We start from the raw sequence: 27,500 nt of genomic DNA on the forward strand, positions 1-27,500 counted from the left end.
TCATTATATATGTAAATGTGTGATCTCTGTGGTCAACAACAAGGTTTAATTCTAAAATATTTAATCCTTCAGCACCTACACTGCACCTACAACCTACTAACTACCAGCAGCCCTGCCACCCCAGACCTGGTACACACACCTCATTCCACAGAATTATAATATAATGTATATTATATGACACGTGTGTTAATTCTATTTCCACCCTCCATATTTTTTCCAGGACGGAGAAAAAGGGCTGGTACACTTCAGCCTACTGAGCATGAGATGCTCGGGTCAGAGGCTGAGCAGGAGGCAGATGAATGAACGGTTTAATACCATGATGTGGTTCTTCTGTGGGCTGACAGAGAGGGAGTCTAAAGCAGATCCTCCACCAGCAGAAGCTCATGGAGGGTCTCTTGTATGCAGTGAACATGTTAGCAGATAAAAAGAAGTGAACTTATGACTTCACGTGCACAAAGCATATCACGCACATATGAACAGTTATTTTTACACTGAAATACTTGAGTTTGTAGCAGATATGTTTTAATAAATGACTTGAAGAGTCAGAAGTATTCTTTGTCTCTGAGTGATGTCAGCTAGATGTAGTTTGGCCACTAAATATTAAACTTTTTGTCTACGTTAAGCCTTTCTTATCCTCTGGTGTGTAATCTACTCCAGTTACTCAGGTGTGTAATCTACTCCAGTTACTCAGGTGTGTAATCTACTCCAGTTACTCAGGTGTGTAATCTACTCCAGTTACTCAGGTGTGTAATCTACTCCAGTTACTCAGGTGTGTAATCTACTCCAGTTACTCAGGCGTGTGATCTACTCCAGTTACTCGGGTGTGTGATCTACTCCAGTTACTCGGGTGTGTGATCTACTCCAGTTACTCAGGTGTGTAATCTACTCCAGTTACTCAGGTGTGTAATCTACTCCAGTTACTCAGGTGTGTAATCTACTCCAGTTACTCAGGCGTGTAATCTACTCCAGTTACTCAGGCGTGTAATCTACTCCAGTTACTCGGGCGTGTAATCTACTCCAGTTACTCGGGCGTGTAATCTACTCCAGTTACTCGGGCGTGTAATCTACTCCAGTTACTCGGGCGTGTAATCTACTCCAGTTACTCGGGCGTGTAATCTACTCCAGTTACTCGGGCGTGTAATCTACTCCAGTTACTCGGGCGTGTAATCTACTCCAGTTACTCAGGCGTGTAATCTACTCCAGTTACTCAGGCGTGTAATCTACTCCAGTTACTCAGGCGTGTAATCTACTCCAGTTACTCAGGCGTGTAATCTACTCCAGTTACTCAGGCGTGCAATCTACTCCAGTTACTCGGGTGTGTAATCTACTCCAGTTACTCAGGTGTGTAATCTACTCCAGTTACTCAGGTGTGTAATCTACTCCAGTTACTCAGGTGTGTAATCTACTCCAGTTACTCAGCTCCTACCATCTTTATGCAGATGACATCCAGCTGTACATCTCCTTTAAGCCCCATGAGATGTCTAAGCTGCAGCTGTTACACACCTGCTTAGACTCTATCAAAACCTGGATGGCTGGGAGCTTTCTTCAGCTGAATGAAGATAAGACTGAGATCCTCGTGTGTGCCCCAGACAAGCTGGTTCCCAAAGTCAGAGACTTTCTTGGTCAGCTTGCTTCTCACACCAAACCTTCTGTCAGGAATTTGAATTTGTCTCATAACGCTTAATAATATGATGATCCTTAATATTCTGATAATTTTTGTCTGGCATATCTTCTTTTTTTTCTTTTTTTTTTCTATGAATGACTGTCTAAAACTCAAGGTAGGAAAGGGTTTGCGTGGATGATATTTTTTTAAATTATTCCAATAGATCAGTAGCAATAAAAATTATGGAAATGTCAGAGCAGGTCACTACAAAAGGTGATCTGTATGCTACACAGAAACACATCTCAGCAGAAAATCTGCTCAGTTGTATGGCTTTTTGTCAGTCTCTGAACCAGAAAATGGCTGCAGGCAGTTAAGTAGCAGGCAGAAAACTCTGGAACAACCAGTGACTAGGTTTCCTAGCCAATCTGGGGCTCGGTTACAATGCTGGCTCGACTCAGCCTTGCCAACCTCAGACCTGGAACTTCAACGGACCAGGAACTATAAATTGTGGGTGTCACAAAAAGAAAAACAATAAATGATGACCAAGAATGTGCTTCTAGACCTGCAGAAAGCGAGAGAAAAGGGGATGCACAAAAATACAACAAAACCACAATATCACTGCACCTACAACAAGAGGATATGCAACAATAACAATTTTTACTGAAAAGTGCACGGTTAAAAACTCTCACCCCCAAGGCCCTAAGTAGAATAGAATATAATAGCCTTGATTCTTGTTGTACAAGGTACAGCGAAACTGGAGTGCCACTCCCTTTGGTGCAAATTTTAAAAGACTACAGGAAAATAATACAGATTAAAATTAATGTAAAATCAACAGTGATATTTACAAATATATACACAGAGTAGCAGCATTTATGATTTAGCAGCATTAGTTGGGTTCTGTGTAGGTCATTATTGTAAGCAGAATTTTAGTACATTGAGTAAACATAAGTGTGCATTTGCGTGGAATGTTATTGGTGGAGGTGTTTAATGTGCAAACATAATTAGGATGCATGCTGCCATGGAACTGTGAAAATGGGAACCATACTCGCACCCCATGACTTACCCACACCTTAAGGTCCTACGTACATGTTTTTTTGGTGAAGTGAAGGAGCAGGAGGAGGAAAATGCCCAAGGATGGGGATGAATAGCTGGGAGCCTGAGCCCTCCAGGGAGTCAGCTCCACCCGCTGGCTCACTCCCGTTCCCAAAATCCACCCATGGCATGGAGACCCCAGCCCGCCTAGCCCAGGCCCAAAGCAGCAGCATTGCAAAATGCCACGGAGCCCGGGGCCACCAACTCAGCCCCACCCCAGCAGAATATCTACTCCCATCCCCGCATTTGGTCAACTTCCAGTCTACGTAAGACATAAGACACAGAGATAAAATTTGGTCCTCCCCCTCCTGTACATCCCCCTCCCCTTTTGTGGTATAATGACAGATTTGATTACATTTAATTAAGGACCATAAGACATTAAAAATCCATATCTAGTATGAATCCCATCTTATGGACACTGGGTTATTTAAATCAGCAGATTGGATCTTTTTATTACAGGGACTTTCTAATAACACTTTGCATTAACTGAGAGACAAGAGAAGAGAGAGACTTTAAGGAAATTTATTACTAAATGATTTTTAAACAATTTAACAAGACTAACTCTCTAATGATGGATGTTCTGTTGGAATGAAGTGTGAGGTGGTTGGTGTGTGTGAATTATGTCAAATTCAGAACCTTCGTATCCGGAGATGCAAAGTTTGAGTGGGAGATGATGTTTTGCTCCTAACTGATTAGAGTTTGAGACTCGTAGTCATAAACACATGAGACGCCATTGTGTCGCATCCACATATCCTCAGTGAGACCTCCGTACAGATCCGGATGCCAGGTCCACGGACCCTCCTTTCGGTACTGGAGCCAATGGTACAGCGTCACAGCACGACAAACCAGTCTTTGGTTAGTCTCCAGGTAAAAAGCGACAGGTGTTTCACAGCGTCAAAAAGAGACCCTCCTTGGGTCAGCGAGTTCAGCTTTATTTTCAAGGAACCGTTGCTTGTTGGTAAAAACAACAGAATTTTCCCAGCTTCAATGGTTCTCAGCTTAAAAAGAAAAGTATAGATGGCCTGTCCATACTTCACTTAACACGCGGTGAACTTCATGGGATCTTGAGAAGAGATCTTGAATACTGAACTTAAGATTGCGTTGGAACTGTTTTATTAATCTGGATGTTTTTGATTCTGGACGAATCAAAGCTGACAGATTTAATAAACACCATAGAGACTGCCACGCTTCAGAATAGGAAGGTTCTGATTGGATCAGCAACAGCAATGTGTCATGTGATTATTTACCTTAGTGTGTCAGTGTGTCTAGTGACTAGAATAAGTCACATTACTTATTAAAAACATATTAATCATAATATTGTGATTTCACAGATCGGTCACATTGTATTATTGACTAACAATTGTTTTGATTAGCTTTATTGAAAATAGAGTTCTTTGATCTGATAAAAGAAAAGAGAAGAGTCTTCATCTTCTGTCTTCATTTCTGGAAAGTAAACAGTTTAGAAGTGAATGTCTGTGAAGGTTCTCAGTCATCCAGGTCATTGTAGTCTAATGAGCTTTGAAAGAAAAGCGTCTGGACTTCTTTGAGTTGCTTGAAGACATTTCACCTCTCATCCGAGAGGCTTCTTCAGTTCTAAGATCAAATGGTGGAGAGTCCCAGATTTAAACCCAGTGGGAGTTTCCCCCCGAAGAGGGAACAAAAGTCCCCCTGATGATCTTCTACATAAACACACTGAGGGTGGGTGTGGGTCCTGTTCAGCCAGTTTCGGGTGAGCTCATTGTGAAACCTGGCCCCACCCTATCATGTGAATTCCTGAGGTCAGATGGCCCAGGATATGCGTGGGCGCTGAGGCATCTGGGAAGGGATCTCAAAACTGGATTATAGATGGCAGACAGTTGGTGTCGTTAACCACCGCCTCTGTTCAAAGATGGTTGCTCACAGTGGACATAAATGGCTTCCTTTACTCCTCTTTCAAACCATCTGTCCTCTGTCCAAAATGTGAACGTTGGCATCCTCGAAAGAGTGACCTTTGTCCTTTAGATGCAAATGAACTGCTGAGTCCTGTCCCGTGGAGGTGGCTCTTATATGTTGTGCCATGCGCTTGTGAAGTGGCTGTTTGGTTTCTCCGATGTAGAGGTCTGGGCATTCCTCGCTGCACTGTACAGCATACACCACATTGTTCAGTTTGTGTTTAGGAGTTTTGTCTTTCGGGTGAACCAGTTTCTGTCTGAGTGTGTTGCTGGGCCTAAAGTACACTGGTATGTTGTGTTTAGAGAAAACCCTCCTGAGTTTCTCTGATAAACCGGCTACACAGGGGATGACAAGGTTGTTGCGTCTGTCTTTCTTTTCCTCCCTCGCTGGTGTCTGGTCTTCTTTTCTGTGCATCTTTGTTGACTTTATAAACGCCCAATTAGGATAGCCACATGTTTTAAGTGATTCCTTTATATGTGTGTGTTCCTTTTTTTCCCCTTCCGACTTAGAGGGAACATGTTCTGCCCGGTGGTGTAAGGTCTTGATTACTCCAAGTTTGTGTTCCAGAGGGTGATGTGAGTCGAAGAGGAGGTACTGGTCCGTGTGTGTGGGCTTCCGGTACACTTCAATGTTGAGGTTGCCATTTTCTTCAAGGTGCACAGCGCAGTCCAGGAAAGGCAAGCAGTTGTCCTTTATGTTTTCCCTGGTGAACTTGATGTTTTTGTCCACGGCATTGATGTGCGTAGTGAAGGATTCCACTTCTTGTGTTTTGATTTTGACCCAGGTGGTCGGAAGGGAAAAAGAAGGAACACACACATATAAAGGAATCACTTAAAACATGTGGCTATCCTAATTGGGCATTTATAAAGTCGACAAAGATGCACAGAAAAGAAGACCAGACACCAGCGAGGGAGGAAAAGAAAGACAGACGCAACAACCTTGTCATCCCCTATGTAGCCGGTGTATCAGAGAAACTCAGGAGGGTTTTCTCCAAACACAACATACCAGTGTGCTTCAGGCCCAGCAACACACTCGGACAGAAACTGGTTCACCTGAAAGACAAAACTCCTAAACACAAACTGAACAATGTGGTGTATGCTGTACAGTGCAGCGAGGAATGCCCAGACCTCTACATCGGAGAAACCAAACAGCTACTTCACAAGCGCATGGCACAACATATGGGCCATTCCCATCTGTACCGGGTCGGCCCGGGCCGGGTAGCATAGGTTGTTTACATATCTGGGTGGCCTGGTATTTTTCCGGTCCAACCAAGGCTCATTCTCAGCCCTCTTCTCGAGGGGGTCTGCTTCAGGCCGACCAGGGCCAACACACCCACTGCTGACAGCAAATTCACACCTTCCATTAGAGCAAGCCTCTGATTGGTGGGTAGAATCAGCCCACATGGGCTTAAGACAAGGATGTGTGGAATCAACCGGGCCAGGCTGGGGTCGACCGGGGCTACCCGGCCCGGGCCGACCCGGTATAGATGGGAATGGCCCATTAGAAGAGCCACCTCCACGGTACAGGACTCAGCAGTCCATTTGCATCTAAAGGACAAAGGTCACTCTTTCGAGGATGCCAACGTTCACATTTTGGACAGAGAGGACAGATAGTTTGAAAGAGGAGTAAAGGAAGCCATTTATGTCCACTGTGAGCAACCTTGAGGCTGTTTCATGCACTCTGGCGCTGTGTCAAAGGGAACTGTGGTTAGAGGATAAATAACCTTGAGGAATAGCTCCTTCATCATGTTACAGTGGAATGAAAGTGTTCCTGCCAGTTCAGAATAAACCAGGGTTCACCGGAGGCCCCTGAGCCAGGGCCAGACACCGCCGCATTCTCCCGCCTTCTACTGGCATCATATAAGCCAGGATCCAATCCTCCAGGCCTAGCACAGATTCCCATTCGGGGACGACCACCCCCACACCCAAAGCCACTTCACCCCAAGCCCTTATCATGAGAACCTCCGGATGCTCCAAACTCAGAATCTCCCTCACATCAACCACGGCACCCTGCAGGACAATATCAGTGACCCTCCATCATCACTATGCAAAACCGTGTGGAACCGAACAGAGGAGCCCAGAGAAATTTGTTTGAAGTTGAGGTAGAGGCTGTCTCAAACGTAATATGATCTAACAAAAGATACTGGTTAATGCAAAGACTATCTTTATTTTTCCTGTTTATGAGGATAGTTTTCTTAATGATGCATATGTCAGTCAGAACCACGTTAACCAACCTGGTTTCAATTGGGACATCATACAGGTTTCCTAGCAAAGTGGGTGGTTGGAAATCACATTTCAGACACTTTGACAGGCCTTCACATGCTCTGCACCAAAATCCCTGAACAGGTGGACAGGACCACAGTGTGTAGATATAAATGTCAGGAGTGTTGTGTGTGCTTTCTGCACAGGTGTCAGATGGCACAAACTCCATTCTGAATGTCCGATGACCTGTGTAATGTACCCTTTGCAGAAATTTTTATTTAATTAATTGTAAATTGAGGTTCCTGGTCATTTTAAAAGGTCCCCCTTTATAATTGAGCGACCGCCATCCCGGTCTGCCAATCCAGTGGATGATCATATTTTTCCCTGCAAGTAAAAAAATTTGAGGGTTTATTATTTTCTGAACATCTTTAGATTCATCATATTTTATTGTTGCAACAATGTGTTTTCTTTTTTCTTTTATCCTGCTCAGAACTTCCACATGTCTGTAAAAAGGAGAAGGTTCTGACTGACCAGCAACTCTCTAACCAGGAGACCACTTCCAGTTCCAGTTCAAACCAGAAGGAACCAGATCCTTTACTGATGATCGGAGAGAAACAACAGGAACTCTGTATCCATCAGCATGAAGTGCCGTTTATTCTGAACCATGAAAATGTTACCTTCATGGTGACTTCTCCTTCTGCAGAAACAGACTGCCATGAACCAGAACCAAACAGAAACCAGCCCTTGTGTCAGTGTTCTGCAGAAGCTGAGGATCAAAATCAGCATGGATGCAGAAATGAAATTTCTGAATTAAACAGCAATAAAGAACTCACACAAAATAAAATATGTCAACAAACCAAATATCACAGAGAAGGTCAAAAAATAAAAAGACACAAGAGGGCTCATAGAGATGAGAGATCATTTACTTGTAAAATCTGTGGGAAATGTTTCAGTCGCAATTGGTTTTTAACCATTCACATGAGAACTCACACAGGGGAGAAACCATACCCATGTGAAGCTTGTGGTAAATGTTTTACTGTCAGTAGTACCTTGACTAAACACAGGAGAACTCACACAGGTGAGAAACCATATTCATGTGGAACTTGTGGTAAATGTTTTACTCTTAGTGGTAACTTGAGTACTCACATGAGAGCTCACACAGGTGAGAGACCATATCCATGTCAAACTTGTGGTAAATGTTTCTCTCAGAAAGCTACCTTGAGTAAACACATGAGAACTCAACACAAGTGATAAGTTTTACATCAACAGGAATGATGTTTACTTGAACATTTAAATGAAAATTGACACTTGAAATTTTATTTATAAAATGTGTTAAATACTTTTCATAAAGCCACAAAGAAATTAAATTCAAAAATATTTTGAGAAAAGGTTTTTATTAGCTCTGACAACCAAAGCATGAAAACCATCAAAAAGCCATGTTTTGTCTACAATCAACCGTAATTTCAAAATTGTGACCGCTATTATCACCGTTCTGCACACCGTTCTGATCCATAAATGTTTCAGTGTTGTAATAAATGACTTTATCCGTTAATCTTTCATCCTTTTTTCAAGCCGAATAAAGCACTGATGACCGTGGACCGCTAGTTGTTTGCAAATGGTGCGTTTAGTTGTAGGACAAACGTGGTCTGAATTGGTTTTACCCATAGCGATATAATAAACATTTGTACAAATCATGCATTTTTAAGCAATTCGCAAGGAGAAAGCCCTTTCCACTTGAGGTCTGTAAACAGGCGTTTTGTATTTTTGAAAACAAATGAAAACATTTTTTGGGACTTTTTATTTATACACTTTTACATTAGAAACACATTCCCCATCGTACTCAGCATTCATAATATTTTTAGTGTTAAGTTCTTCCCGAGTTCTTTCGTCTTCATAATGAGTTGTTTTCATTTTCCCTTGGTGGTTTTCTCGTGGTCTTCCTTCGATTGTATTCTTCCACCTTTATTCATTTCACTCTGTCTTTTACTTCTTTTCTTTTCTTCTCATTCTCTTCTTTGTTCACATGTTTCTATTCCTTCCCCGATTAAACCCTCTGTCATTCTATTTCTATCTTCTTGACTTTCTTACCCTTACCTGTCATTCATTATTCAACTTTTCTTTTTGAGTACTTATAATGCAAAAAATATTATACAAATAATAAAATAAAATAAAATAAAAAATAAAGGTCAGCCCACCTGCAGGTTTCTCCTTGCCATTTATTTTCTCATATCCATATGCTTATTACGTCTCCATTTAGCCCATTGTTTTTGCATTTTTTCCTTTTTCAGTCTTAGTCTGTAGGTGAGTGTCTCCATTTCCTGTATTTCCTCAACTATTGTCCCCCATTCTTATATTGTTGGGGTCTCCAGTCTGAGCCATTTCCTAGTGATTGCCTTCTTGGCTGCTATCATAAGTTTCCTCATTAGGTATTGATCTCCCTTTGCTATTTCTTCCCGTATGGATCCTAGGTACATTAATTTAAATATATGTGGAATAAAATATCCTAATATTATTTTGGTGTTCTTGTATTTGGTTCCAAAAAGGTTTTATTTTCTTGCATTCCCAGAATATATGGGTATGGTTGGGGTTTGTATTTCCACAATTCCTCCAACAGCTCATTTGTTTCTGTATTTGTTTACTTGTAATTTTAGGTGTGATAAAGTATCTTATTTGGTTCTGCCAGGCAAATTCCCTCCATTTTTGTGATTGTGTTGTCCTATTTTGTGTTTCCCACATCTCATTCTATTCCCCTTCCAGTATTTCTTCCTTAATTTCTTTTGCCCATTTTTCTTTGATATATTGCGTTGATTGGTTTTCTATAGTTATTAATGTTTTATATATTAAGGATAGTTTTCTTTTGGGTGCTGGTTTTGTATGGTTGAATCATCATTGTTATTATTTGATTATTCCCTTGAATTTTATTTTGAATTCAGTTGGTATAGTAATCTCTTAGTTGTAGATATCTAAACATATCATTATTTTCCACTTGAAAATTTTCTTTAAATTTTTCTTTAAGTTCTTGGAAACTATTTTGCACCCCTTTTTTCTGAATGTTTCCTATTGCTGTCATTCCTGTCTCATTCCATTTTTTGAATCTATTGTCCATCTTTCCCGGTTCAAAGTCCAAGTCCCAACCTATCCATCTTAGTAATCTTATTTCTTTGTCTATTTTTAGTTTCTTGCTTATCTTCCACTAGGTTTCCAAGCTAAACTTTGTAATTGGGTCCAATTTTTCTTTATTTTTTGTCCGATATTCATTTTTGGTTTTTTCCCCCAGTAATGGTTGGATTGGTATTTCTTTTCCTTCTGTCTCTATTGTTTTCCAGTGGTTTAAGTTTTGTGGGTCACACCAATCTAGGAGTGGTCCAATTTGCGCTGCCTGGTAATCAGTGGCGGCTGGTGAAAAATATTTTTGGTGGGGCTGTGCTATTTTTTTTATTTTTAAACAAACTTGTGCTTTCTGAGCTTTGTGCACAACTTCACTATTTCCTGAATTAAGCACAGCTCTTATTTCCTGTCTTACATCACTGGACAAACTGATTAATCCAGGTGTGTCTGACTATTGGCACGCTGCCTTGCAGACCAAGGTTGAAAAATACTGCATTAAATTGCACATAAAATAACACGACCATAAATGGTAAATAGGCAATGCAAGAGGCAAGTAACAAAAACATTTTGTTTAATTTCAACATTTGAGTGAACACGAAAAATTATGAGCAGGCCACTGTTACAGTAATTGTAGTAAACACTACTTAGACAAAATGCCAGAAATTTACACTGTTAAATATTTCTGGAGTGTTGTGCCAAGGTCAACTTTATACAAAGATCAAGAGGATGCATTTGTGTGTGTGTGTGTGTGATACCTCATTTGTACAGAAATTTTGCCCTTCTGTCCTGAGTGGCAAAGCTCTCGATTAGCTTTTTATTGAAGTCAGGAATGTTTGTGACAAGCTTTTTTTCCATGGAGAGCATGGCAAGAGCATTCAGCCCATCCTGTGTCACGGTGTTCCTCAAGGAAAGTCTTAATCCTCTTTAAAGTAGATAAATAAAAAAACAACAGATAAGTACATAGGAAACACTTTCATAGGAAATAATGTCATCAGTATCCTCTTACAAATGTCATATTTCCCAGTTTTTGGGACAAGAAAACATTTCTGATTCTCAATCAGATGTTTTTACATTTGAGGTAAAAACATCTAATTGAGAATCAGAAATGTTTAATTGTCCCAAAAGCTGGGAAATTTGTTTGCTGCAGCAGAAGTGTAACAAGTAAAATGGAATCAGATTGATGTATGTACAAATTTACATGAAATACACATTTACGTGATTAAATATGTATAATAAGTATTTGTGTTGAAATTAGTTTTTACAGTTATTGCACATTAAACATGTTATTAAACAAATGTCCCGGTTTGTGGGACAACCAAGGATTTCTGATTCTGATTGTCTTGTTCACAGAAATGTAATGTACAGCGTACCTCTGCACCCAGCTGCTGTTGTTCCCTGCATGGCAACGTTAGCTCTGCTGCCTAGCATGGCTAGCTTCACCATGTTGTTGTCCATGTGTGCCCGGGATGACTGGTGTTTCTTCACCTTCTCAGAAAAATGTTTCATGTCTGTAACTCCTGACTCATCCATGCCTTATCTGTCCCAGCCGTTTTGAATAACAAACACGGAAAGCAAAATAACACATTAGCGTGATTGCATCCAGCTAGCCACTGCTTCCTGGTGTACCAATTTGGGGAGAAGCGTTGTGTGTACAGTTTACCTCTCTCCTTGTCCTGCTGGCTTATCTTTACGTCGGGCTGATCTGGTCCAAGCTCTTTGACATTAAGTTTTTCCACCATAGTTCTCCTCTCGAACGGATACTGGAGAAGAGACCGAACTGAATTCAGTGGCTGCTGAGATCCGGTATCCATGCTGGTTGTAGTCACCGGCGGCGTCCATGTTACATCTGCGTCACGACCAAAAACGACTCTGCCGAGTTCTACCGAACACCAACGAAACCTTTGGCGGTAGCTCCATCGCCCATCATGCTTCTGAAACGTTCTGAAACAACGTCGACGCTGATTGGATACATTCCCATTCCTACCCTTTGATATTCTTGTCAGCAATTGGACAGCTGGTCTCGTCCTGTTTGGGCGATTGAAAAACAGCACACAGCCTCCACCGCTCGGCAGAGACCGGCAGAGATCGGCAGAGACCAATATAGATATATATGATTTATTTTTGTTACAAAACACACAATTAACTTAGAATATGTGATTATTGTTAATTTTATTTATTTTTTTTTAATAAAAATTAAAAACACGGAAAAACTGGGAGGGCGGCGCCCTATCGCCCTCTACTGGCCAGCCGCCACTGCTGGTAATACCAATTTATGTTTGGCACAGCCCTCCCTCCTTGTTCTTTTGCTAGTTGTAGGGTAGATTTTCTAATTCTTAGTTTGTTGCTTTTCCAAATGAATCTTGATATTTGTTTATTCCATTTGTTGAATTCTGTTGTTGGTATTGGTATTGGGAGGGATTGGAACATATACAGGAGTTGTGATAGTAAATTCATTTTGATAATGTTTATTCTGTCGTACAATTGTAATGGGTAGGATGTCCATCTGTTTAGGTCTTCGTTTATCGCTTGGTTTAATTCCTCATAATTTTGTTTAAATAGATTCATCAGGTCTTTAGTTATGTTGACTCCTAAATATTTGATGTGATTATTGCCCCATTTAATCTTGTGTTTGTTCAGTTCTGTTTTTAGTGTGTGATCATATAGCAGTGCTTGTGTTTTATGTATGGTGATCTTGTATCCTGGGTGTTCCCCATAGGTTTTCATTAGTTCTAATAGGTTCTTTAGATTATTATTCGGGTTTTTAAGGTATATCAATACATCATCTGCAAAAAAAAACTTATGGTATGTTCCTTGTTGTTAATTTCTATTCCTTTTATTTCTTCCTCCTGTCTAATTGCCTGGGCTAAAGGTTCAATATATAGCGCGAACAGAGTAGGGCTGAGGCAACAGCCCTGTCTCCTTCCTCTTGTTATCTTTATCTCATCTGATATTGATCCATTTATTTTAATATGTGCTCTTGGTTCTTTGTATAGGGCTTAATACAATTTACTGTTTGTGAATTAAATCCAAAATTTTTTAAAGTTGCATATAGGAATTCCCAGTTGACCCTATCAAATGCTTTTTCTGCATCAAAGCTTATTATAGATGCCGGTGTCGGTACAGGATCTGCTCGGGTGCAAGATCGGCTCGGGGTCCTTCGACTGCCGATGACGTCAAAGTACGGCAAACCGACTCGGACAAAATACACTACACCTCTATACTGTTGGAAAGAATTTAGCACTTTCGTTATTAAAATAATGTTTCTTAAGACGTAAGTTTGTGTTTATAATGGTATTAGTAAAATAAAACACTATATCTTATTCATAATGTTGAACTCCTCTTTGAGCACATCCCTTGAAGAATCATAGGTATTAGCAACACCTGTGAAATTGTATTTGCAGGAAAGAAGTGTGTCCCGTTTATTTAAGTATTTTGTGTTTAGAGTTTTTGACGTCTTGTCATAGACTGTAGCTGCTAGCCAAAACTCTGGAGTTAAAAGTTTTCTGGCTTTACTAAAAAACCTGTCTGTATTTATTTGATTGATGGTATTTTTACTTTCTATTAGACTCCAAATGTAATCATTTGGCACGTTTGTAATTCATTATTTGCAATAATGTAATCGGCGATATTAGCATTAGCATTCCTATGGGTTTTTCCATGTATAAGAGCATTGCGCTAACCACTCGCTGCCAAATTGCAGCCTTTGAGATTAGAAAATCTCCTGGCTTTAGTAAAATACCTGTCTGTACTTATTTGATTGATGGTATTTTTACTTTCTATTAGACTCCAAATGTAATCATTTGGCACGTTTGTAATTCATTATTTGCAATAATGTAATCGGCGATATTAGCATTAGCATTCCTATGGGTTTTTCCATGTATATTAGCATTGCGCTAACCACTCGACGCCAAATTGCAGCCTTTGAGATTTGAAAATCTCCTGGCTTTACTAAAATACCTGTCTGTACTTATTTGATTGATGGTATTTTTACTTTCTATAAGACTCCAAATGTAATCATTTGGCACGTTTCTAAATCATAATTTGTAATAATGTAATCGGCGATATTAGCATTAGCATTCCTATGGGTTTTTCCATGTATATTAGCATTGCGCTAACCACTCGCTGCCAAATTGAAGCCTTTGAGATTAGAAAATCTCCTTTTGTCACATCGCAATTTAATTGCACATGCAGTTAATCGTTCAGCCCTAATATACATGCAGCTCTATGCTACAAGTGTATTTTCAAAGAGGTAATGATGGATTTCTTTGTAAAAGTTGTCCATCTTTCCAATAGAAAGATTTGCCTGGACCAACGTAACACGATAACAACGTAACGTGATTACGTAATTCCGTAAGGTTCATGTTCAGCCAATCAACTACTTAGACGTCATCGGCAGTCGCCGGACCCCGAGCCGATCTTGCACCCGAGCAGATCCTGTACTGACACCGGTATTTTTTTTCGTATAAATTTCGTGTTTTATATGTAGTGTTCTTCTTATGCTATCTTGTGTTTTCCTCCCTACAACAAAGCCACATTGGTCCTAATCAATTATTTCTGGAAGGAATCTTTTAATTCTATGAGTTATTATTGTTGTATATGTTTTGTAGTCTATATTAAGAATAGAAATTGGTCTATAGTTTGCTGGGTCTTCTTTGTTTTTCTGTGGTTTGGGTATTACAGAGATAATGGCTTCTTGCCATGATGGTGATATTTTATTGTTGGTCATAATCCAGTTGTATGTTTTGTGTAGTATTGGTACCAGGTCCTGCTTTAATTTTTATATCATTCTGCTGGGTATCTAATTCACAGAACTATGATAATGTAAAATAAATCCAAGATAAAGAAGGCAGATTTGTTATAATCAAAGGAAAGATCGAAAATGACATGGTAACATTAGCCAATGTATATGCACCGCCAGACAGTAATAAACAATCCTATGAATACTTGCTAAATACGCTAGAAATTTTGTTTTTCCCTTTCTCTTGATACATTCTCCCCTTGGTCCTTGCGAATGACCTTCCTGGTCTTGAGATAAAGAAAATAAAGATAAAATAAAATAAGATAAAATACCCCCGCCCCCCTTTATGAACCCCCTTCTTGTAGCAACCAAACTTAGAACCTGTTGCAACAAGGTAACTGTCTTTGAACTTCCATTCTGAGATGCCCACTGGTGACTCTCTTTCCCTCTTCTGGGGGGGGGGGGGGGGGGGTGCTTTCTTATCAAGAAGGGCCCCCCTTCCTCCCCCTCAGTCTTATTCATTCCACTCTAATCCTTACCTAGTGTCTCTCGTTAACCAACATTTTTATATTTTTTTAACCTTTATGTTCGCCTTATTTTTCTTCAGCGATTCTTCTCCTTGTTTATTCTCCTCCGTCTGCCTTTTTTCTTCTGAGTTCGTAATCTTGCAGTCGTTCTCTGACTCTGTTCTTAATAATTCAACGTTGTCCCCCACCTTTCTCCAGCTCGCCATTCCCTTCGTAATAGTCTCTTTATTTTTGTGTATTTCTTTTGCCAGCTGGAATCCTTCCATTTCCCATCCTCGCGTCTTCAGGTCCCTCGCCGCCTCCTCCACGTTTTCGTAGCTTTTCGTTTCGTCTTCCCAGAAGATGCGCATTTTAGTGTAGGGTGTTTGGAATCGGATTTTCCTGTTTTTTAATTTTGTCTTTATTGGGAGACAAGCCTTTCTCTGTTGCAGAACTTTTGCAGTGTACCGTAATTTCCGGACTATAGAGCGCACCTCAATATAAGCTGCACCAACAAAAAATAAAGGTTTTCTACACACACATGCCACACTCAAATACAATCCACGGCGCAGCAGCCACATGCAGGTCTCTGGCGCACAGTGCATGTATGGCCATAACATAAGATAATCAGTCAGAAAGACGCTACACAGAGGTTTTTCGTTGTTGTTATAATACAACAAAACAAATTTTAAACATGGGTGAACTGCCTGCAAGTTTAGAAAAGAAAACAGCACTGATAGCATTCATATTTCTGGATGGTTATAAAATAAAAACAGAACTAACACGTTATTACCGGTAATTTGCATGTTTAGAAGAAAAGAACAGCGCTGACACAGCATTAATAAGCCCTGGATGATTAGAAAATAAAAACTGCACACAAAACATGCCTGGTAAAACACACTTGCCTACCAGAAAAAGTCATTCGCTCTCATCTTCCTCTTGCGCACTAAAGCCATTGAAGTCCTCTTCTTCAGTGTCGGAGTTGAACAGCCTCAGAAGAGCTTCGTCACATACCTTTTCTGTGGCGATGTCAGTGTCGCTCTCTGTGTTGCTGTCATCATCCCCGGGTGAAGCTGGCTTAAATGAGTTCTTCCCGCTGCCGTCTCCGATTATGGGGCGAGCACTTAACTCCTTTGCCATCGTTGCCCACAATATGTTTGGGTCTACCAGGTCTGCGCAGCATCTTCCCCTGCCATCTGATTCAGCTCACCACCAGGTGGTGACCAGTTGATAGCTCCGCACCTCTCTTTACTTAAAGAGCAAGTCACCCCCAAATCAACTATTTTTTCTGATAAACTATATAAATGTGTGTCTAATCGTGCTGCAGACACGTGTTGTCAATAGTTTTGCACTTAAGTGCATTTTAGTTAAAATTTAAATTCTCTGCCTGAAACTGTCAGTGTTGTGCCTTTGTCAGGTAAAAACTCTTCACTGCATTTGAATTTAAATCTGCCACCGCTATTGGCTAAGAGGTATGCTATGATGTAAACTGGTACATTATGATGTCACAATGTCGTGAGTGTGTGTATTTGTTAGTGGCTCCACCCTCTCGGTCTGCTACGCAACAGCATTTGTTGCATTTTTCAAACATGAAGTGGGAGTGAAGTACGCTTCTTGTTAGGGGTGACTTGCTCTTTAAAGGAGACATAACATGAAAAACCCACTTTTTTATCCATTAACACGGTGTGTTTCACATTTTAAGTGTCTAAGTGAGCAAAAAGGCTTATATTATTCACTGGAGTTGCTATTTAGATATTTAATAATTAAGTTTTGGGCATATTTGTCCACCCGTTCAGTTTTTCAAATGATCTATTACATCAGTAATTTATTTCGTCAGGATAACTACCAAATATGGTAATGGCCCTCGGCTAAACACAGAGCCAATCCGCCATTTTTTCTTCTCGCTAAGATTTTTTGTAGTCCTATTGGAAAAATGCAGAATGTCTGGTTATTTTAGCCACACACAGCTCAAAACTGTTCCTCGTTTTAAGGAAGGGTGGTGTGGCAGTATTTAAACCCAGGAGCTGATGACACTACTGCTAAATAAAACACAGAAGAAAAAGTAGTGTGTGTGTGTGTGTGTGTGTTTGTTTGTGTTTGTGTGTGTGTGTGTGTGTGTGTGCGCGCGCGCGCGTGGTTCGTTCGTTCGTGTCTCCCAGGCTAGTAAGTACTGAGGGCTTCATCTATCTAAAAGGAGTCATTTCCATCTGAATTTGGCAGCACCGGGACACAGCAGCAGAGCGGTAAGCTTCATATAACTCTAAAATGTCGACAAACTTTACTTTAGATTTACGGGCATTAGCAGCACTAAAGCGTTAGCATCCGGCTTGCTATCGCTAGCACAGTATGCTAGTAAAGTTAGCACCCAGATTAATGCGGATTTGGCTGATTTTCGTGGAATAAAACGTGATTTCTGATCAACTCCTTCTTTTACACCAGATGATAACCTCCCACTGATTGTAACAGCAGAGAGCCTGTGTGTTATTCTACATGAGTGTGATGTAATCTTAGCATCCAGTAAATAAAGTCCCATATCAGCTAAAATGCAGCGTGACAAAGTCATTAAAGTGCGTCAAAACAGTGGATTTAATAGAGTTTTAAAGAACAATCTCTGAGTGAAGTGAGGTTAGTTTTTTGTCTCACTGCAGATATAAAAACTAACTCTGCATCAGTCAGACGCAGCAAAGCTCACCGTCTGTATGAGCGTGAGCATTGGAAAGCTGATAAAATCAGCTTTAAAATAATTAAAACAAAAGTAGAAATGTTCCTTTGCTTTTTAGAGTCAACATCCAGAAGGCTGGAGCCGTGTTTCACTGACAGGCTGTCAGACTAACGCCCTGATGAGCTCAGCTGGGACAAACTGGTCTGATGTTTAGGTTAGTGAAGATCTGCTTCTCCAAGTCCTTGAGATGCTAGTAAAAATAATTTAGCCAGCTTGCTAATGTTACTTTTCTTCTCCTCTAAGGAACACAGAACGTTCAGATGTTGGCGTTTCACCTACTGAGGAAGGAGACCCACCAGTAAAGAGATGGTAGCTGGACCAGACCAAAGTGAGTGATGACACACCTCAGCCACCCTCATCATTAAGAACACCTCACCCCCTGAATCACTCCGTCTGATGACAGCAGAGTGATTTATTTGATGTTTTACTTGTTTAGTCTGTTTAGAAATTATTGAATTACATTATTTTCTGTAATCGACCATCTGATCTGGATGTGTGCAGAATAACTTTCCCCAAATTCAGCAGCAGCTGGCCTACAAAAACAGCTGCAGCATGTAGTAAGTCTGTCTGCGCTGCTCTCTAATGAGCTTCCTTTCATAAGGAATCATTTGTATAATTTTAGTGTCACTATTTTATTACATTTGTAAGAATATGAAGTCACTGCAGCAAAGTGAACTTGTGAACAAACACAAACGTGACTATAAACATGAAAGCTAAAGAAACAACTTTCCTAAAGCTGCTTGTAAACAAAATATGTCATTAAAGTTATTGTCTATCATTGCAGAATATGACGATGACATCATGGAACTGGTCTTTGGAAAAGTTTTCCCTGAACCAACTCCGTTTCTAGATGAGGTAGAGAAGATCTGCATCTCACCCTCTCTGGTCTCAGTATTCAGACAACGGAGGTCTCCCACTGTTGTCCAGGACCAGTTTGAAGCCCACATACTGCCCCTCCCTCATCATCAGGAAACATCAATCCGTATCCTGAGGACAACAGAAGACGGCAGGAGGACAGGAACTCTGAGACCTAGATACCACCAGCACCGAGACACAAAGCACCTGTGTGCACAACGCCTGTTTTAACTACTAAAACCTGTTTATTATATTGTTCTACTTATTTGCTGTGAGGTTAATACTTAGAAAATTTGTATATTAATGTAAACAATTAAAAAAAATCACTGATTGTATGTTTTCTTTTAGATGTAATGGTCCAAACTCAGCCTTGTAGACATTTATTGCATCCTGTAGGTAAATACACAGAACAGGCTCAGGTCCAGGATGACCCAGCATGCTCTTCTTCCATTCTGGCTGTTAGGGATTGTATCAATAACTCAATGCCTACTGATGTTTTCACCTAACGGTATTTATTTAGAATGCAGATAAGATTTAACTATATTTGTTAGCAAAGCAGACTGATCTTGGGAATTTCACTGCAGCACTGATGTCCACCTCTCTGTACACATTAGAGAGAATTACCACTTTACAGCAAAACACACATTTAATAAAGATATAGGCTACGCATTGCAGACAATAAAAAAGTTGTAAGCATTAGAATTATAATGATCACATTAAAGAACATTTGGAGGTATGTTCTTTATTTGTCACTAGAATCTCAAATCTTTAAATTAAAATGTAACTGCTTTTTTTCCATTTTCAGCCATTAAGACACCCAATATAAAATAAGACTACTTATAAAATTATTTATAATTATATGTATGTATATATATATCTATAGATAGAGAACTTAATAAAATATATTCTTTTAATGGTGTTTTAATGAGCTGTATCATTTTTTAAAACATTTTTTATAGAAATAAATAAGCAAGCAGCATTCCTTGTGTGTGTGTGTGTGTGCGCGCGCGCGTGCCTGCTGCTTGTCCTTCCGTCGGCCGTGACGGGTGTGTGTGTGTATGTGCGCGCGTGCACGTGCCTGCTCACTTGTTCCTCCGTCGGCCGTGACGGGTGTGTGTGACTACAGACAAATGCATGAGAGAGTTAGCAGCCTTGAAACAGCTTGATGAACTACTCTCCCCACATGTTTTAAAAATGCTAATATGCTATGCTAAATCTGCTATGCTAAATAATGATTTCTCTATAGAACTACAAAGTCCGACTGGGGGAGGAGAGTACAGGTCTGCACTATGGAGGGGGGGGGGGGGGGGCGGAGTTTACAGCTCCTCCTCCAGTTTAAAGAGACAGTACCCAAAACGGCTCGTTCTCAAGACTCTCCTCAGAACAGGGGTAGATGAGGGTCTGTAGAGCAACAATAATGAGGAAATCAGACCAAAGAACTGCAGTTCCACTGTTTTTAGACCCCCAACTGAAGGATTTAGATGTAAAAAGGAATAACTTAAAAGCATGTTATGTCTCCTTTAAGTGTCCAAAACATATGGTCTCAGGTCAGATGATTCAACTACAAAGTTAATCATTGACCTGTAACCTAGGCTGCCCTGGTACCAGGTATACCGATGGGCATCCATATGTTTGAACATGGTGTTTGTTATGGCCAGACTGCATAATGCACAGAAGTCCAATTACAGAACATCACTCGAGGTTAGATTGGGCTGGCCATTCCTCCCAAGTATGCCACTCCTGGTCATACACTATCATTGCCAACGTGAGCATTGAAGTCCCCTGGCAGGACTATGGATTCCCAATTCAGAGCACCATTTAGTACTTATCCCAAAGACTCCGAAAAGGGTGGGCACTCCCAACTGCTATTTGGTGCATAAGCACAAACAACAGTCGGGACCCCTTTCCTGACCCAAAGGTGCAGGGAAGCTACCCTTTCGTCTCCTGTAGGAAACCCCAACATATAGGCAGAGAGTTTTGGGACCAACAGAAAGCCCACCCCAGCCCTCCGCCTCTCACCCTGAGCAACTCCAGCATAAAAGAGAGTCCAACCCCTCTCAAGGACTTGGGTTCCACAGCCAATGCTATGTGTGGAGGTGAACCAGACTATATCTAGCCAGTACCACTCAACCTCTTCCATACGCTCTAGCTCCTTCCCCACCAGAGAGGTAATGTTCCATGTCCCAATAGCCAGTTTTTGTGTCTGGGGATCGGACTGCCAAAGCCCCCGCCTTGGTCTGCTGCCTGATCCACATTGCACCGGACCCTTCATGTTCCTCCTGTAGGTGGTGGGTCCACAGCCCATGTATCAAGTTCGGGATGGGCCTAATGGGTGAATGCTCGGCCACTAGGCACTCACTCACAGGCCCCTTACCCCAGGTCTGTCTCCAGGGTGGGATCCCGGTAATCTTCCTGGCTGGGTACTCTGGCTCTTTGATCTCACTTCCATGAAAAGTCTTCTGAACAGCACTTCGTCTCACCCTTTGTAGAGGGTTGAGTGGTTTTATAAAACACCTGGAGACGGATTCACCTTTTGACAGCTTGGGGCTTTAATGAGTCAAATCTGCTCAAAACATACAAACAACCTTTTGGACCGAAGACCAAAAACAAGAGCACAGCACTTCATTTTATACACTTCTGCTACAAGCACGAGCTGCGCGTGCATGCACAACAGTGTTGACTTCTCAAACTTGGTGATGTCCCAATGGTATTACAAGTCTTTTGACACTTGGTTGAAATTTTCCACTTCATGACAGATCTTTCCAAAGTTAGCTTTAAGTTGACAATTGCACTTTAAGAAATAATAGCCCTGTCTAAATACTGTTATTAGAAGCTTGGGCCACTGGCCATAAACTTATCTGATAAGCACTTCTGCGCGCAATGCATTCTAGCTCTGCCTGGAAACAGTCTTCAAAACAAAATTCCTGTGGAGCTGACGGGAACACATAAACTTTCCCATCAACAATCAAGCTTTTAACCCAAAGATTCACAATTCAGCTCTATGCTTTTTGTACAGATGACCTCTTGACCTTTAAAGCCCCTACACCTTCACTAATTTGCCATGAGTGACCCTACCAAGGGCACAAAGTGCCACAGACAACATAGCTCCTAGGATCCTTAGGGCACTCAAACTCCTCCACCACGATAAGGTGGCTTTTCGAATTGGAGGCAGCGAATTTTTTTTTAAAAGCCGCCAAACTTAAAAAAAATAACATTCTTTATTTTGCTATTAGATGAAGATCATAAAAGCGCTGATCTAGTTATAGTCTTAATGTGACCATTGAAGCCAAGGTCTGAATCAAACATAAGATTTCTAACCTGAGTCTTTGTTTTTACTTCTCTAAAGTCAAGCTGAACAATAATCGCCGTCCCATCCTTCTGATTTCCAAAGACAATAACTTCAGTTTATCATTTAACAGGACGACGTTTGACTCCATCCAGTCATAAACTTGCTCCAAACACTGACAGAATTAGTCTAGGGGACCACAGTCACTAAGTGATAGAGCTAGGTAGATTTGGGTGTCATCTGCATAACTATGATAGGTAGAGGTGTTATTGTGTATGACCTGACCCAGGGGAATCATGTAGAGATTGAAGAGCTGTGGTCCAAAAATTGAGCCATGGGGGACCCCACGTCATGGCAATCTGCTATGATTTGTGGACACCAATAGAAACATCACAACCCCTGTCTGAGAAGGATAATCAAAACCAGCTATGAACTGTGCCTGAAAGTCCTACCCGGTTTATGAGCCTATCAAGAAATATGTTGTGGTCCACAGTATCACTGAGCTGTACTGAGATTGAGCATCATTAGAACAGATGTTTTGCCTGAATCTGTATTTTGACGAATATCATTTAATACCTTAATCAGTACAGTCTCAGTGCTGTGGTGTCTAAAGCCTGACCACAACAAAATAAATAAATAAATAAATAAATAAAAAACATCTAGCAAGTCTTTTTTTTTTTCTCCAAAAAGCTGTTCAGCTTGATCATAACTGCCTTTTCAGTAATTTGTCTGGACATGTGTGGCTGTAGCTGTGGTCTGATTGTGCATGTTGACATGGAGGAATGAATAGTCGATCTGATGTTAATGATTTTCTCATAGTAGAACAGGTCTAGTGTCATAAAATGGAATAATATATTTTATTAATGAAGAACTTTAGAGATTTTGTAAAAAGACAAGGTAAAACAGACAGATTATGCAACAATAAAAAATAAACTGTAAAACACTTTTGAAATCAGTCTTGAGAAGAGTTTTGATGGTGGAGAGGTCAGAGCAGTTGTAGAGAGGTTGTGGGAGTGAGTTCTAGAGGGTGGGGGCAGCCATGGAGAAAGCTGAGTCTCCCCAAGTTCAGAGCTTGGTCCTGTGGGAGAGGGAGGAGAGGCAGAGGGTTGGGGCATGGTGGTGGAGCAGGTTAGAGAGGTAGTAGGGCTCCCGGTTATGGAGGACTTTGAATATGATGCACTGAGGGAGAGGGGGTTGATGGAGGTGATGTGGTCACTGGTTAGGAGACAGGCAGGACAATTCTGGATGTCTTGAAGTTTGGTGAGAGTTTTGGATGGGATACCATATAGATGCTATTGCTGTAGTTTATTTATGATGTGATGAATACATGAATAAGGGTTTCAGTGACAGAGAGAAAAAGGGAAGATCAAAGTCTAACAAAATGCAATCCAATCACATGACAAAAAAATCCTGGAATACCTCCACAACCAACACACCTTTTCCTCTTCTATCACCACAATCTTCCCCCTTCACATTTTTGTCTGCCCCCTCAAATATACCAGCCTAGAACCGGCCCTGCTCTCTACATACATTTATGTTTATAATGCAGAAAATGAAGAAAACTATTTTCTCCTTCACTGGACTTTATATTTTAGAATTGTAATTTGTTCAGGAGGTTGTACGTCCCTCAGTCCACAGTATCTACAGTATGTTGGCCTCACAGGAGCCGCGCTTCAGGATCTGTAAAGTTACAATATGTTTAACCGCTTTTCTGAACCAGGGATAAAACATGGCATAGATCAGAGGGTTTAGACAGGAGTTAAGACACATGAGAAGGAATAAGAATGATACATATGTTGTAGTTGTAAAACTATCTATAAAATAAAAGCAGCAGTAATATGGACAGAAACATATTAGATATGCAACAACAAGAACACCCAGTGTTCTGGCTGCTTTTAGCTCTGATTTCTTTGTTTGTTGTTGCACTGAATGCTGAAGGGTGACACTTCTATTGTGAGAGTACATGGCACGAGCCTGAGTCACAGCCACCACAAATACTCTCATATACAGAACTATGATGACTGTAACTGGAAATAAAAATGATATAAACAGATCAAAAGTTCCTACAATATAATCTACAGACATTGTACATTCTCCAATGCAGGAATTACTCCTGCCTGGCTGAATCAGCATATCTTTTAAGAAGAAAATTACATAGAAAGCAGCACAGCTCCAACAGAGACAAACACAGCGTTTAATTCTTGGTAAGGTTATTCTGGTGGGATAATGCAGAGGGTAACAAATAGCCACATAGCGATCAGCTGATATGAGAACAATGGTTCCAATTGAAGCACAGATAGAAACAGAAGAAACATAGTAGTAAAATAAACATGTGATATCACCGAGTATCCAGCATTTTGTCTTTCTAAAGATTTCAAATGGAATGATTAAAAAGCCAACAAGGAAATCTGACACAGCCAGAGAGAGGATGAGGATGTTAGCAGGTTTCTGGAGCTTCCTACAAAGAAACAAAGTGTCAGTCAGAGAGGCTAAAATAATTTATGCAGCATAGAATCACATTCTGATCAGATAAGAAATTGATCAATTTGATGTTTTTTATTATCTGCCTGAAATAGGAGACTGAGATTATGATGAGGAGGTTTAGAACTGCTGTGATCAGAGAGAAGAAGGACAACACGATGTTCAGGAGGACAGCTTCAGACCAGTGAGGTGTTGGCCTCCTGCAGGACCTGTTGAGTTGTGGAAAACAGAACTCAACTCCAATCTGTATCTCCATCATCAGATGGATACTGCTGTCTGAGCAGAACCCTGTCACACGGATCATTTATCCTTTTCTTCCATTACACAATTCTCATTAGTTCCGAGCACCACCATTACTCTTCCCTTGTGGCCAAAAACATCAAGGCAACAAAAACAAGCTAAAAGATTATGTTAGACAGGAGTCACCATGGACCTGTGGCAGTCTGTCCATAGAGAGCCCTAGGACGCCACCCTCCCATACTTGAAGGGGGGGAAAATAATTAAAGTAAACAACTCAAAATGTATTCATAAATTTACCATGAATGCGTCGGTTTTGCTTAATTGTGTATGCCTACTGTGGGGAACCAATGGGCTAGAGAATGTGACACCCCCCCCCCCTTCACATTTGAATTTCCATCCATCCATTTTCAGCTGCATATATGAGGTTGGGTCACGGGGGCAGCAGCCAAGGCAGGGAGGCCCAGACTCCCCTCTCCCCAGCCACTTGGGCCAGCTCCTCCAGGGGAATCCCAAAAACATTCACTGGTAAGCCGAGAAACATAGACCCTCTAGCCTGTACTGGATCTACCTTTAGGTCTTCTCCCAGCTGGATGTGCCCTGAAAACCTCACCAGAGAGTTACTCCGCGCTCCTTCCGGAGAGCCGAGATCCAGTTTTTTCCCCCCGTGTGAAGCAACTGAACTATAAAAATTGCATTTATTGCACAAATGCTGTTTGAATGCTGGATAGCTGAAACTGTAAGCTGAAGCTGCTGAACAGCTGAACTGAAGCTGCTGAACAGCTTGACTGAAGCTGAAACAAAGCAAAACTGTCAAAATGAGCTGAATGTCTTGAAAGATGTAGAAGCAAAAAGCACAAACAAGCAAATAAAGCACAAAAAATAAGTGAAGAATAGAGAAAAATAATGCTAAATAGCAAAAATAATAATAATAATAATAATAAAAAATAACTTAAATCTGTGAACATTGTATAAAAATCTGGACAGCTTAAATGTCTAAACACCTCTTAGGTGTGTTCTTGCTGTGTCTTTCTAAATCCATGCTTTCGTTCTTTTTTAAACACAGAAACAGTTTTGTTTACCTGTTTGTAGCTACGGTTTCGCCGACAGCTGCCGGCTTCTTCAGGCTGACACTGATGGTGGCGCGTCACTTCCTTCTCCGTTTATCTGCGGGCAGCAGAGGACGTTGTCGCCCTCTACTGCCCGCTCTCCCCTCTCCGACGATGCAGTCCCATGCGTGGTCCAGCGTGTAAACTCCGTCGTCCCTGTTCATGGTCCCACATCCACGTCTCCTTATCTCAATTGCTTCCTTGATCCATCTTTTGTATTTTTGTTGTTCGGTGGTTATGATCCGTGTGCTGTCCCAGTCCATTATGTGGTTTTCTCTTAAGCAATTATCTGTTACGGCTGACTTTTTTATTGTACTTTCTGCTTCTTCTTTTGCTGCTCTTGTGTGTTTACGATTTGCCTCTTTCTCACACTCCTTTCTGTGTTCTATTGTCCGTGTGTTGAGTTGGCGTCCAGTTTCTCCTATGTATGTTTTATTGTACATTTTGCATGGGATTTCGTAGATGACTCCACATTTTTGTCCAGCTGATATTTTGTCTTTTGGGTGTACTAGTCTCTTTCTAACTGTTGTGTATGGCTTTGTTTGTGTGTTTATGTTGTGTTTTTTCATTCTTGCTCTTATTTTTTCCGTTATGCCTCTGATGTATGGTAGGGTTATCACTGGTTTTGGTTCTTGTCTTTCTGGGTTTCTGGTTCTTTTTTTGGGTTGTTCTTTGCTTTCTGTTCTTGTTTGTTGTTTTCCTTTGTTTATTGCCCATGTCAGGTATGCGCAGGTCTTTAAAGCGTGTTGTATGTGTTTGTCCTCTTGTTTACGGTCTCGCTCTTCTGTTATTATGTTTGCTCGGTGATATAACGTTCTGATTACTGACATTTTGTGTATGGTGGGGTGTTCTGATGTCCATAATAGATATTGGTCTGTGTGTGTTAGTTTCCTGTATGTGTTTATGTTTAGGGTCCCGTCGGTCTGTCTGGTGATTTTCATGTCCATAAATGCTATGCTGCCTTCTGTTTCTAACTCATAAGTGAATTTTATGTTGCCCGTGTCGTCAATATTGTTTAAGTGTTGTGTTAGTGTTTCTGTTTGACCTTTTGGTATGATTTCCAGTATGTCATCCACGTAGCGTTTCCATAGTTTTATTTTGCAGTTTGGGGGGGCGGTGGCTATGGCTTTTTGTTCCAGGTCTTCCATGAAAAACTCGCACAGGGTGGCTGATAACGGGTTACCCATGGCGAAGCCTTCCAGTTGTTTGTATATTGTGTTATCGTATGTGAAGTAAGTGGAGTTAGCTACCAGTCCTATCAGTTGTGCTATGTCATCTGCTGTGAGGTTTGTCCTTTTGTGTAAAGTCTTGTCTTGTCTGATTCTGTTAACTACTATGTCAACTCAATACACGGACAATAGAACACAGAAAGGAGTGTGAGAAAGAGGCAAATCGTAAACACACAAGAGCAGCAAAAGAAGAAGCAGAAAGTACAATAAAAAAGTCAGCCGTAACAGATCATTGCTTAAGAGAAAACCACATAATGGACTGGGACAGCACACGGATCATAACCACCGAACAACAAAAATACAAAAGATGGATCAAGGAAGCAATCGAGATAAGGAGACGTGGATGTGGGACCATGAACAGGGACGACGGAGTTTACACGCTGGACCACACATGGGACTGC

At 40.9% G+C, this 27,500-nt stretch overlaps 2 protein-coding genes across 5 annotated transcripts in view; one reads left to right on the forward strand and one right to left on the reverse strand.

Moving 5' to 3' along the window:
* LOC107374367 (trace amine-associated receptor 13c) overlaps nt 1–27,500 on the forward strand; it is a 205,981-nt gene that overhangs the window by 6,600 nt on the left and 171,881 nt on the right. Inside the window, exons 5-6 of one of the 4 annotated variants that reach the window (XM_054737054.2) lie at nt 73–129; nt 221–4,657. The exons of 2 other annotated variants lie outside the window; for them this stretch is intronic. In XM_054737054.2, coding sequence (XP_054593029.2) covers nt 73–100 — 28 coding nt within the window. In that variant the 3' untranslated portion in view covers nt 101–129; nt 221–4,657. Of the gene's footprint in view, nt 1–72; nt 130–220; nt 4,658–7,318; nt 9,341–27,500 lie in introns of those variants that run through there. One more of the 4 variants, XM_054737052.2, reaches the window with a different exon arrangement.
* LOC139066195 (trace amine-associated receptor 13c-like) lies at nt 23,685–24,967 on the reverse strand. Its single transcript, XM_070548391.1, has 2 exons — nt 24,611–24,967; nt 23,685–24,501 (listed from the first exon to the last, which is right to left on the reverse strand). The coding sequence occupies exons 1-2, from the start codon at nt 24,826–24,828 to the stop codon at nt 23,685–23,687; spliced, it is 1,035 nt and encodes a 344-aa protein (XP_070404492.1). The 5' UTR covers nt 24,829–24,967.

This window comes from Nothobranchius furzeri, chromosome 2 (genome assembly GCF_043380555.1).
Source record: "Nothobranchius furzeri strain GRZ-AD chromosome 2, NfurGRZ-RIMD1, whole genome shotgun sequence".
In the NCBI taxonomy this organism is placed as follows: Eukaryota; Metazoa; Chordata; class Actinopteri; order Cyprinodontiformes; family Nothobranchiidae; genus Nothobranchius; species Nothobranchius furzeri.

Bases quoted from the DNA above. Each gene is read 5' to 3' on its own strand.
- LOC139066195 (XM_070548391.1), bottom strand. From the start codon at position 24,828: ATGATCCGTGTGACAGGGTTCTGCTCAGACAGCAGTATCCATCTGATG. The intron at 24,502-24,610 runs GCAGATAATAAA...GTTTCTTTGTAG, and splicing joins ATCTCAGTCTCCTATTTCAG to GAAGCTCCAGAAACCTGCTA.